This window comes from Scedosporium apiospermum, assembly GCF_000732125.1.
Source record: "Scedosporium apiospermum strain IHEM 14462 chromosome Unknown SEQ_SAPIO_0110, whole genome shotgun sequence".
Lineage (NCBI taxonomy): Eukaryota > Fungi > Ascomycota > Sordariomycetes > Microascales > Microascaceae > Scedosporium > Scedosporium apiospermum.
Genome location: NW_015971811.1, coordinates 368,639 through 380,408, shown reverse-complemented (window position 1 = coordinate 380,408; position 11,770 = coordinate 368,639). Strand labels below are relative to the sequence as shown.

At 52.9% G+C, this 11,770-nt stretch overlaps 4 protein-coding genes and 1 pseudogene across 4 annotated transcripts; 4 read left to right on the top strand and 1 right to left on the bottom strand.

Annotated features, from left to right (window-relative positions):
• Window positions 1-287: 287 nt before the first annotated feature.
• SAPIO_CDS7082 (uncharacterized protein) lies at window positions 288-1,736 on the top strand (the record flags this gene model as incomplete). The annotated part of the gene is made up of 6 exons (XM_016789015.1): window positions 288-293; window positions 462-614; window positions 680-767; window positions 825-1,314; window positions 1,388-1,412; window positions 1,491-1,736. 6 exons carry the CDS (start codon window positions 288-290, stop codon window positions 1,734-1,736), a joined length of 1,008 nt encoding a protein of 335 aa, XP_016640842.1.
• Window positions 1,737-1,989: 253 nt separating this feature from the next.
• Window positions 1,990-5,641, bottom strand: SAPIO_CDS7081 (Ribosome biogenesis protein bms1; the record flags this gene model as incomplete). Its single annotated transcript, XM_016789014.1, has 3 exons — window positions 1,990-5,370; window positions 5,449-5,519; window positions 5,581-5,641. 3 exons carry the CDS (start codon window positions 5,639-5,641, stop codon window positions 1,990-1,992), a joined length of 3,513 nt encoding a protein of 1,170 aa, XP_016640841.1.
• Window positions 5,642-5,993: 352 nt separating this feature from the next.
• Window positions 5,994-6,848, top strand: SAPIO_CDS7080 (annotated as a pseudogene; the record flags this gene model as incomplete).
• An 817-nt stretch (window positions 6,849-7,665) lies between these two features.
• On the top strand, window positions 7,666-8,114 carry SAPIO_CDS7079 (uncharacterized protein; the record flags this gene model as incomplete). The annotated part of the gene is made up of 4 exons (XM_016789013.1): window positions 7,666-7,680; window positions 7,771-7,811; window positions 7,880-7,948; window positions 8,024-8,114. 4 exons carry the CDS (start codon window positions 7,666-7,668, stop codon window positions 8,112-8,114), a joined length of 216 nt encoding a protein of 71 aa, XP_016640840.1.
• A 1,453-nt stretch (window positions 8,115-9,567) lies between these two features.
• SAPIO_CDS7078 (Mitochondrial pyruvate dehydrogenase kinase) lies at window positions 9,568-11,124 on the top strand (the record flags this gene model as incomplete). The annotated part of the gene is made up of 2 exons (XM_016789012.1): window positions 9,568-9,797; window positions 9,930-11,124. 2 exons carry the CDS (start codon window positions 9,568-9,570, stop codon window positions 11,122-11,124), a joined length of 1,425 nt encoding a protein of 474 aa, XP_016640839.1.
• Window positions 11,125-11,770: the final 646 nt, after the last annotated feature.

The following is an 11,770-nucleotide window of genomic DNA, read 5'->3' as shown; positions in this document are numbered from 1 at the left end:
GAACCTGAGGAACTCACGATCCAACCATGCGAGCTTGGAAATCCTTCTCCCGTGCAAACCCACACTGCCATATCCAACTTGCCTATACAAGTAACCCGAATCCACGCATACTTCGAGCTCTAAGTGCAGCTACACCACTGACAGCTTCATCTACGCCAACGTGTAATACCCGATCAGTAGCTTCAAGTGCTAGAACTTCGAAACTCCATTCCCCGTCTCCTTCGGCGAGACCAACTCTTGAAACCACAAACTCAATCTCCCCAACATCGACACACAACTTCGTGACAATGTCTGTAAGTTTAAGACATTTGATGCTTGGAACAGCCCATCATTTCCCCTCCTTGTCTTTTTCTTTGAGAGACTAGATCGATGATGTCAATTCCTTGTTCCCCGTTCCCCGCACACAAACCCCGCCATCTTCAAGAGCTCCTCTCGCTAACAACCCCGCGTTCGCGATTCAGGGCATCACCGACTGGGTCAAGCCTGGCGACACGTCCGGCGAGTTTAAGCGCCAGGTCAGCTCCTTCAGGAACTTCATCTCCAAGGAGCCCGGCGCCAAGTTCCCTCCTGAGAAGGGGAGGTACCATCTCTTCGTGTCATATGCCTGCCCCTGGGTAAGTGTTGCACCGAACCCTAATTCAAAAGCCTTTACCATGCGGAGCTAACTCTACTCCTTCAGGCCCACCGAACTTTGATTACAAGGAAACTCAAGGGCCTTGAGGACATCATCTCCTTCTCTGTAGTTCACTGGCACCTAGGCAACCAAGGTAAGCTGCAGCTCCGAGAAAACCCTCCACTGCAAATCTCCAACACTACTCTTGCAGGCTGGCGCTTCGCCAAAGAAGGTGAGCCCGACATCCCCGGCGACAACGTCATCCCCGACCCCATCCCCGGCCACGAAGCCTTCACGCACCTCCGCGACGTCTATTTCGAGTCTGAAAAGGAGTACACCGGCCGCTTCACCGTGCCCGTCCTCTACGACAAGAAGCAAAACACCATCGTCAGCAACGAGAGCAGCGAGATCATCCGCATGTTCTACACCGAGTTCGACGACCTCATCGACGAAAAATACCGCGCCCTCAAGCTCTACCCCGAGCCGCTTCAGAAGAAGATCGACGTGGCGAACGAGTGGACGTATGATTTGATTAATAACGGCGTGTATAAGTCGGGTTTCGCGACGACGCAGGAGGCGTATTGTAGGAATGTTGTGAACCTCTTTGAGGCGCTGGATAGGACGGAGAAGCATTTGAAGGAGACGGAGAGCGAGGGGCCGTATTACTTTGGTAAGGAGATTACTGAGGCTGATATCCGACTGTAAGTTGCAAACCCCTTCTCCCTACCAGCCTTTGGACTTTCTCCAAATCTAACACTTCACCCCTCTCTCTAGCTATGTCACGATCGTCCGCTTTGATGTAAGTCGATCCTCTTCATCCCATTGGCAGTATGTTTTGTTTTCTCTCGAACAACTTTACCTAACATGTTGATAATAGCCCGTCTACGTCCAGCACTTCAAGTGCAACATCCGCGACATCCGCTCCGGCTACCCCTACATCCACAAGTGGCTGCGGAACCTTTACTGGAACCACCCCGCCTTCAAGGATACCACCCAGTTCGACCACATCAAGTGGCACTACACCAAGAGCCACACCCAGATCAACCCCTACAGCATCACTCCCGTCGGACCTCTTCCCAACATCTTGCCTCTGGGTGAAGAGTGCAATGCTGTCAAGCAGTAAGAGAAGGATAGGCCGATTTTGGAAAGGGTCAGAGGGGATAAGAAGGAGAGACTAGGTAGACACTTAGATACTTTGATGTATAAGATATATTTCGTATAACTCAAACAACCACGAATGAAGCAAATTGTATTACTCTTTTTTAACAGCGCCGTATATGAAAAGAAGAAAAAAACCCTTGACTCAAAATGATTCAAATACATGAAAATCAAAATACCACCGCCTCTCCAACCAGCCTCACATCTCTTCCCCCCTTTCAAACCTTCTGCTTCTTCCCCCCACCCCCCTGGTCCCACCCAGCCCTCCTCTTTCCCTCCCTCCTCCAAAACTCCTGCTTATCCCTCTTCTCCCTCCCTGCCCTCATCTCCTCCATCTCCGCCACCTTCTTCCTATACGCCTTCCTCCCCTCCTCCTTCTTCGCCGCCCTCCTCTCATCCTTGTCCCTCTGAATCGTGGCCAACATGTGCACGAGCGCTCTCGCCTTCTTCTCCTCCCCGCCCAAAACGACGGCCCTCTTCTGCATGTACGTCTTCTTCTTCTGCTTCTTGGCCTCGACGATCTGCGATCGGAAGGGGAGCTGGGCCGCTAGGGCTTTGGGGACGCGTACGGGATTGAAGTGGCGGTTTACGCGCTCGATCTTGCGGTATTGGCTGTTGCGGTCCTTGGGGGTCGGTAGGTTCTCGGCGCGGCGGATCTCGCCTGTTAGCCGCATCGCTTGCCAGCCTACGAGGTTCGTAGCTGGGTTGTAGAAGCGGTGGGGTTTGATGGGGTACCAGGCGCGTAGGAAGACGATGTCGCTCATGAGGATCTTGTCTTCGAAGGTGGCGCGGAAGCAGCCCTCGGGCTTGGACAGCGCGCGCTTGATCTGGCCGCGGATTCCCGACACGGTCTTGATGGCTGCGCCTTCGAACTTGGCGATTTCGAGGGACGAGTTGAACATGTTCTTGATGAAGGCAGTGTTCTTGTAGATCTTGTAGGGCACGCCCGTGAGCTTGAGCTTCTTGACGATCTCGGTCGATTCGTCGACGCTGAGGACCGTGCCCGTCGCGGCTATCCGGAAACCCGAGGTGTTGCCAGAGAGGGAGTTGAAGCAGACGAAGCCCGTGTTGGGAGCGATGAGTGGGCCGTAGAAGGTTCCGAAGCAGTGCATGTGTTCGGGGGTGTACTTGAGCATGCGGTTTCTCGTCCGCGAGTCGGAGATGCTATAGATGGGTAGGGTTTGGAACCGCCTCCAGCCTAGCGAAACGATGAGGGGATCGTTCGTCTTGAGAATCTTCTTGTGCCATCGATGCCTCTTGATTCGCACCTGGACGAAGCCGAAGCGCTCCTCCGTCGGCGTCAAACCGCCGAGGATGATGGGTGTCGAAGACTTAAAGTTCTCGACGAACTCGGCCGGTACACCCTCGAGCACGATCTTGGCATATTTGCCCGCCTTGTAGCCCTCGACGGCTATCCGTTGCCTCTCGTCGAGTTGCTCAAACTCCGCTTTGTTGATATCCAGCTGCTTCTGGATCATGGCCTTCTGCGCATCGTACCATTCGTCCTCGCCGAATTCATCTGCTGTGGTACCGGCCTCCTTTCGGGCGTTCGCTTTGTCGTTGAAGAAACCTTCGCGATCTTCTTCTTCGAATCGCATCTTGAGCTCTTCCTTCTTGCGAGCGTTCTTCTCACGCTCAGCTTCAAGGTCTTCGACGGGCTCGGGGGATTCCGATTCCATGTTGCCGTGAACCTCACCCGTCTCTAGATCCTCAAAGGCCCCATCACCCTCGTCATCATCATCTTCGTCCTCGTCACCGTCTTCATCCCCTTCGAGTTCATCCCCTTCATCGAAGCCATCGAAATCATCACCGTCGTCGTCGTCGTCTCCACCTCCTCTTCTTAGGGAGGCCGTCGCGAATCTCTCGCGGATGGACTCGATGATGTCTTCCTGCGACCATTTCGTGGCAAGCTCATCGTAGTCGAAGACGGGAATCTGGCGGTCCTCAACAATTTCCCCTTCCTCATGCTTCGCCTTCTTGAAGAATTCTTCGTCATCGTCCTCGATATTCTCCTCCCCCTCCTCTTCGTCATCCTCGCCCCTCCATCTCCGAAGCGCATCGCGAGGCGTCAGAGAGTCGTCATAAATGTACCTGGCAAGATCAGCAGTCCGGTAGGTCTGTCGCCTCCCATGCATACTCCTTGCTACCGAAGCGAGGTTATCCTTCCATCGCAAAGCGGCCGCTTCTTCGTCCGAGTCGTACTCCTCCTCGTCATCATCATCATAATCTTCACCATCAACCTCATCCTCTCCTGAAATTGAGCCAAGGTCAGAGTCACTGTCGGCAAAGGCAACATCGTCTTGTCCAGGCTTCTCATTACGGCTCCCGTTGCGGAACAACTTGCCGAGCTTGCCCTCGTTAAACTCGTCCTCAACGTCGGACTCGCCGTCCTCTTCACCACTAACGAAGCCTTCGTCATCCGGGACATCGTCAAGATCGGAGTCATCGTCGTTCGCCGCAGCGAGCCTAGGCTGGCGATGGGTCTTTCGTCCCGTATCTTCTTCCTCATCAACTGCTTCCAGCGCATCTTTGCCAATCTTCTCGCCTCCCCTGAAGAGCTGCACGCCGTCCTCGGTCTGACCCAAAAGCTTACGCTCACCTTGCAGGCCAATAATGAGTTCTTCGCCCTCACCTAGCTCTTGGTTCTCGCCGTCCTTGTTAAAGGTGAAACCCTTCTCTCGTGTAATCCAAATGGCATCACCATCGATTTTGAGTCCGCTCCTGTCCGACATCGGCGCGTGCAACTTCTTCTCCTTTTCGTCGAGGCGCCTTCTCCCCGTCTTACCCGTCACCTTGGCAGCTGCCTGTTCCATAGCCGGGGTCGGACATGGGTCGGGCAGCGCCTCGACCCCAGCAACGGTAAAGTCTCCCAGACCCGGGACGTGGACCCGCTGGCCACTCGAGGCAAAGTTCGTTCCGCGAAGATAACCCGAGAGAACTATGGAACGATCGCATTTGGGATCCTCTTCAACTTTGGTGGGATGGGTGATGTCTCGGAAGCTGTCGATGACGGTGTAAGGATGGGTATTTCTCCAGACAAGGGGACGAGGGTTCTTCATGACTGAAAGGAATCGAGAAAGGTTGTGAATTTCGCGGTCGGGATATCGTCCGTTGAGCACACCTGAGAGATAGAAGAGGTGGGCGCCTTGGTAAAGCTCGGTCCACAGCCTCCGTTTTAACCTCTTCTTCGCATCCTTCAGGGCCTGGGGTTTTCGGAAGAGGTCGAGGTGGGTGAGAATGCCGAAGACATTGCCGGGCATACCGGTAGCCGCAAGGACGTTGAGAAACTCCATAGTCTCCATCTCGAAGCCATAGTTTCCGTCAATCATGAGAAGAACAATATCGGCAATCTTGGCCACGTCGACCATGGCTTCGAGCTCGTTGGGGCACTCGAGGAACGTCAGGCGCTGCTTCTTCGACGTAACGACGGTTATGGGTCCTTGAGGGTCGGACAAAGTTTCTTTCGCATATCGGCGGATAAGGGACTTTAACAGGGTCGTCTTGCCCACGCCGGGAGGGCCGACGATGGCGACGAGTCTCGGCGGGGGTTCATCGGGGAGACGATCGATCTGGGGCACGTGCAGACGCTTCTCCTTGATCTGAGAGTAGGAATCGAAGTAAGTACATGGTCAAAATACTAAAGCCAGAAATCATTAAGCAGTGCGATGGCAACATACATCGTGCGACCGTGCCGCCGTTCGTTGAAGCCGACCGGGATTCGCAAAGGCAAAGGCCTTCGGATTCTTGTCTAGAGATTGGGTCAGTCCTGTGGGCTGCGATCAGTAATTAAGTGCAAATTTATGACATACCTCCGGTATGCTTCTTCTTCTCTTTAGCCTTCCGATGAGGCTTGTGTACTTGGGCCTCCATGATGGGTTAGTGGTGCTTAGAAAAGATCGATCCAAACCATGGGAATTTTTTTTTTTTTTTTTTCGTTGTCGCTGGATGCTCAATGTCGGAACTTTTTGCCCCGTCTCCAAAAAATTCGTCGTCGTGTTATCTTATCGGCTTATCGATAAGAGATCTAGATCAAGCTCGACCCCACCAAGCAGCCCCTCCCTCCCAGCATCGCCCTCACACTCACAGCCATCTAAGACGCGGAGGCGGAAGTAAGTTACACTGATCGAGTTGGTTGATTTACAAAGCACTCTACTCCTTCTGATACCTCGGTATCCCCATCACGATCGCAAACTCCATTGTCTCACCTACGCCCAAGATCACGATGACAGAGCTCGAGGATATCACCTACTCGCGCGAAGGCACAATTGCCGCAATAACCGAGTACTACAAGTTCCTTACTTCAATGTACGTGAGGGATTCGCGGGTTATTTATCCCCCACCTAAGGGCTGGCCATCCATTATCAACGCCGACCCTCACCTCCTACAATCCTTCGGAAAATCCGACGAGGTCATAGCACTACTTGCCCACCTACCCTATATACAAATTGTTCAGGGTGATGAGGATGTGGAAGCTGCCCCTTATTGTGTTTTTGCCGACTGGCAATTTCTCATTGAATGCCTTGGCAAGCCTGCAAGTAACATTACCAGTGAGGGCCTGCATATCACAACCGAGGGAGCTACCTTTGCCGAGCTATGCCCACCCCATGTTGTTGGTCTTACATTTGGCGGTCGTGATAATCCTGTCATGGTGCTCGACACAAAGCTCGGTATTATCCACTGGGAGGACTGTTTTGATCAGGTTGAGCGCGAGTACGGCGCAAATGGAGTCGATTATGAGCCGGGTGATGATGATGATGCAAGTGAGGAAGAGGTCGCCTGGCGCGAGAGCGCAACAGCGTGGGCTATCCCAGACTTCTTCGAGAACCTCAAAGCTCAGTTTATAAAGTTAAACTGGATTCCCATCAGTCCTTATTCCGTACGGAGTACTCCTATGTACACCAGCCCAGATGAAGAAGACATAGTGCTCATGTTGCAGGGTATCTACCACCAGCATGGCTGGCCTGACTTGGCTACTTATCGGAAATTGGACTGCCTGGAAGCGGTACAGGCAGCCTTGATCGAGAGGTATCCTAGTCATGCTTGCAGCTCATCAGCCGACAGGGCCTCCAGATCCTAGCCGAGCTCAGCCAGACCAACCACGGACTGGCACTGATGGACAGATGTGGGATGTGGACTGTGGTTATTACGATATGTTCCTAGTCTACATCGATGGCGTTTCTCTCCCGGTCGAGTCTTCAGGTGCCTAAATGGCTGCCTGAGAGACACACGACATCCACGCGTTCTGCACCCTTCGTAATATCTCTCTCAAAAAGTCCGACAGAGTCCCATCGCATGAAATGTATGGGAAGTCCCCTTTAGTAGTCGAAGTGAAAGAGGAAGGTGTTAAAACGACTGGGATATGGACCGTCAAATCCTAAACTCGATCGGTTTTCCGTCTGTACATCTAGACACCAAGTTAAAACACAAGCGAACAAAAGGTCCCAGGTCCAGCCCGCGAGCTGATGACGTAATTTGCCTCAATCCCATGCGAACAACTTGGACTGGGAAGACCTGGATGTCTCAACCCAAAGTACATCCAGTATGCCACACGTACAGGAGGAGGACTCCAACTGACGTCGCCGTCATTAGGACAAACGTAAGCTTCAATCCGCGCTGTGACAAAGGACGGGGCAGGCTCAAAGATTAGCAAATCGATTGAGTCCATTTGATTGTTTACCCAAGCACGAGTCCATTCAATTACTGCATACATTGTCCACAGCTACGGGTCTAGAATGCGTGCTGCAGCTGGCTCGGCTGTTCAGGCGACATCTATAAAGTCCATCAGGCGCCCAGGCATCCCCGCAACTCGCTTCCCATCATCATCCTCACTACTACGCTCATCCATCACCAACCACTTCGTTACTAGTCAATTTCACACTTCAAAATCATTCACTATGCCTACTTACATTGTGAGTTTCTACCATGCATGTGATTATCTCCTATGAGCTCCTTGACGAGCTGGCCGATTCACTTACCGACTGGGCTCGTTACCCGTATAGGTCACATGCAAGCCGGACGCGACCCCCGCGCAGGTCCAACAGTAGGTTCTCCGCCGTCCCTTTTCGCTCTTCATTCTCAGCCCCCAGTCCGAACTAATGCCATTTATAGAGCCAAGGATGACGCAGTTGCCCAGGGCGGCAAGATTGGACACGAATACAACTTAATCAAGGGCTTCTCGTGAGTCGACCCACTGACTTGGGTATAAGAAAGATCGCCAAGTGCGGATAACTAACCAGGCGTTTTGTTACATAGTGTGGACTTCCCTGATAACGCTGTTAGTGCTTTCCAGAAGCATGAGCATGTCGAACACGTCGAGCTGGACCAGCCTGTTAGAATCCAGTAATTCCTACGAAATCGTGGTTGGAAGGTTGGAAGGCGACTCTAGTGGGAGGAGCGCTTGGGTTCCAGTCTCGGAAGGCGATAGTTGTCCTTGAGGAAGCATGCGATTCTCCTCGCCTTGTTATCGAGCAGGAATAGTGTAATTGATTATGGTTCCAAAAATGAGTACTGTTGTTTGTTCAATGTTCCCTTCCTGCTTGAGTAGAGCGGCTGTTCAAAGTACATTACATCATAGTTTGTAACTGCAGCTGTACAATGAAGTCGATGAGAAGAGACCACTACGTCTCGGGGCATTCGCAATGGAATGCGGAAAATATCACTGCACGGACTCTTCAACGTAACTTCGCGCTTCAGAGCGCTTTTCTCTGTTGCAGTTTTCAAAACAGGAATGGGAAGCAACTGAACCATTGATCCACTTCGAGAACGGAAAATATTTGTTATTTGCCCAGATTTTGAAACGGTCCATAAAGCGGCTTAGCAAGCGACTAAATCAACCAAGTGTCAAAGATTCTCTATGGCCAAATGGTTAAGGCGTCCGACTGTTACTCCAGTAGCTGAAATCGGAAGATTCCAAGTTCGACCCTTGGTAGGGAAGCTTCATTTTTTACCCATCCAGTTCATTTATCAGGGCGATCGATGATTCTTTTTTGCTAGTCGATTTTATCGTTATGATTATCGTAATGAATTTATTTTACAAAATGAGTTGTTTCGAAAGTGATTGTGAATTTGAATTTATAAGCTCTTCCTTATTTTATTTGCTATTTAATTATTTATTTTTATGAGCTGATGATGGAAAGAGTCGCAAGTGCCAGTTGCAAGTGCCAGTGTGGACGAATGGATCTTGGAGTCATCAGTCTCGTCATCTTTTTTCACCATGATGACCCTTCAAGAGTGGTCTTCCCATCTCGGAACAATGGCGGAGATAGCCACCAGTTAGGGCCGCCAACACTCGATGCCACCACTGTCTAGTGCTCAGTTGGCAGCAATTTCGGACGGCATTGCCCCAGTGCAGCGCGGCACTCGTAACTACGAAGGCTTCTGCCAATAGCGCCGCCCTCACCAGCCGACCAGCCGTCACTTGCCGACCCAGCTTGCCCCATGTTCCGAAACCCCAATGTCCAATGTGACAATGTCCCCCTCTCGATCCTCGTACTGACAGTTCTTTCAAGTGTTCCTCAATTGTCAGCACCACGAGAGCATTGTTCATGGGTACGGCACAGTGTGTTCATCACTGGAGCTAGCCGAAACCAACAGTTCGACCGCCCACTCTCAACTGCGACGCACCACCCAACCGCAGCGAATTACTCAACTGCCAGTCTGCCAGACCAAACCAACTTGGACCGACATACACCTTCGGTATAGCCCACCTTACCCCAAACTTAAACCCGAGCCGTCGGTCTGAATCATCCCAACTTCTCTTCCCTTCCCGCAGAACAGCATCACCTCACCATGCCACCATGAAAGCCATGTCCACCCCCATACGGTCCCTGCGGTCTCGCAGTCGACTCTCAGCTTCCACCACACTCTCAGCGGCTCCAATTGCACGGCGGAGGATATCCACGAGCATCTGGAATAGCTTCATCTTCGGACCGCGGTCCCCACCCACCCCGCGACCCGTCACCGATCACGAGGTAGCAGAACTGGCGCGGAAAGAGCTGCACCCTCTCAGTCTGGCCGATCTCATCAAGTGAGTACGGTACTATCTAGGCTTCCTCTTGAAAGGAATTGAAGAATTGCTTTCGGAAACTTTGTGGGGGGAGGACAGAGAGTGTGGGATGTGTGTGTGTGTAGATGTGTGTTGCTCACGAGATTTCCCTAGGCATGGTCGTCCCCCGCTCTCCGAACCTGCCCTCCTCTCCTCAGCCAACTTCACGCTCTCCCTAATACCCGTCCGCCTCGCCTCCCGCATCCAGGCCCTCCGCAACCTCCCCTACATCGTCGTCTCGAACCCCAACATCAACAAGATATACAAAAACTACGTCCACTCCCTCTCCACCCTCCTCCCCTGGTACGCCAATCACACCACCCACACCCCGGCCATCGAGACCCTCGAGGACGAAGTCGCCTTCACCTCCGCCCTCTCCGAGCTCGTCGCGACCCACCAGGATACCATCCCCGTGCTCGCCCGCGGCTTCCTCGAATGCCGCCGCTACATCCCGCCGCAGGACGCCACGCGCTTCCTGGACGAGCACCTGCGCGTGAGGATCGGCACGAGGCTCATTGCTGAGCAGCACATTGCCCTGCACCACAGTAGCCAGGCCCACGGCGGGACGCGGAACAGCGTGCATTATGGGGATAGGCCGAACTATATCGGCGTAATAGATACGGCGCTGAGGCCGGCCACGACGGTGGAGTTGTGCGCTGATTGGGTGGCGGATATTTGTGAGTTGAGGTATGGTATCCGGCCCAAGGTCGTCATCAATGGCGAGCCCGATACGACGTTTGCTTTTGTGCCCATGCATCTGGAGTACATCGTCACCGAGCTCCTCAAGAACGCCTTCCGCGCCACGCTGGAAAATCGCATGGAATCCGAGCCCATCGTCGTGACCATCGCCCCCGAACCAGCCTCCCCCTCCGCGACCCCGCGGCGCACGACCCCCCCTCCCCCTCCGCCGGAATACAGCCTCGGCGAGCACGACGACCCCGAACCCGACCACCACTCGGAATCACACACCATCCTCCCGCTCGACGAGAATGCCTCGGGCGTGACCATCCGCATCCGTGACCGCGGTGGCGGCATCTCCCCTTCCCTCCTCGACAAGATCTGGTCCTACTCCTTCACCACCTTCTCCGCCGATGACGAACTCCCCGGGTCCAGCGGAAACGGCGACGGTCTTGCCGCCCTCTCTTCCGCTGGCCCTGGCGCAAGCTCCCTGGCCGGCTTGGGCTACGGCTTACCCCTCAGCCGTGCTTACGCGGAGTATTTCGGCGGAGGCATCGCGTTGCAGTCTCTCTACGGGTGGGGCACCGATGTGTATCTGCGGTTGAAGGGTGTAGGGAAGATTGATTCTTGAAAATTGCCTTCCTTTGTTTCTTGGTGTTTATTGAGCGAAGGCATGAGAGAGAACATTGGGGGGGTTCTTTTTTCACTACTTTCTTTTTTTGTTTTACGTTTTGTCTATATGAAAGATGGTTGAAGCGCTGAAGACGGGAGAGAGGAGGACAAAGCATTGATATCGGATCATGGGATTAGAAGGTAGCGAGAAACTTGGGAAGGTTTCGTTTTCATTCCGCTGCGCAACGGACGGCATGTCTCTTTTGTCCGAGGGTTAACAAAACACTTATTGTAGCATTATCTTTTTTGTTTTTTTTTATTAGTCTACGTACATAAACATAAACAACAGATTTCCCATGGGGAGACTTCATTCACCCCTTGCCACTTAAACGATTGTGTTTGTCTCCCTTCCAGATCCCCCTTCCTCTGGAGTGAGGGAGACCATGAGAGCCCGCAACCCCCATAGCTCTTTCCTCGGCGTCGCAACCTGCAACCACCAGCACTCATAGCTTTATATAGAAGGATCCAGCAGCATCTTCCAACCGAGTAGCTGAAGTGGAAAGACCACGACCAGTGGCCAAGTGGTCATTGCAGCGCTCAGAAGGTTGGAAAATTGCAAATTTTCGTAGCTCGCGGACAAGCAACCTGGATTCGATCCTGGGAGC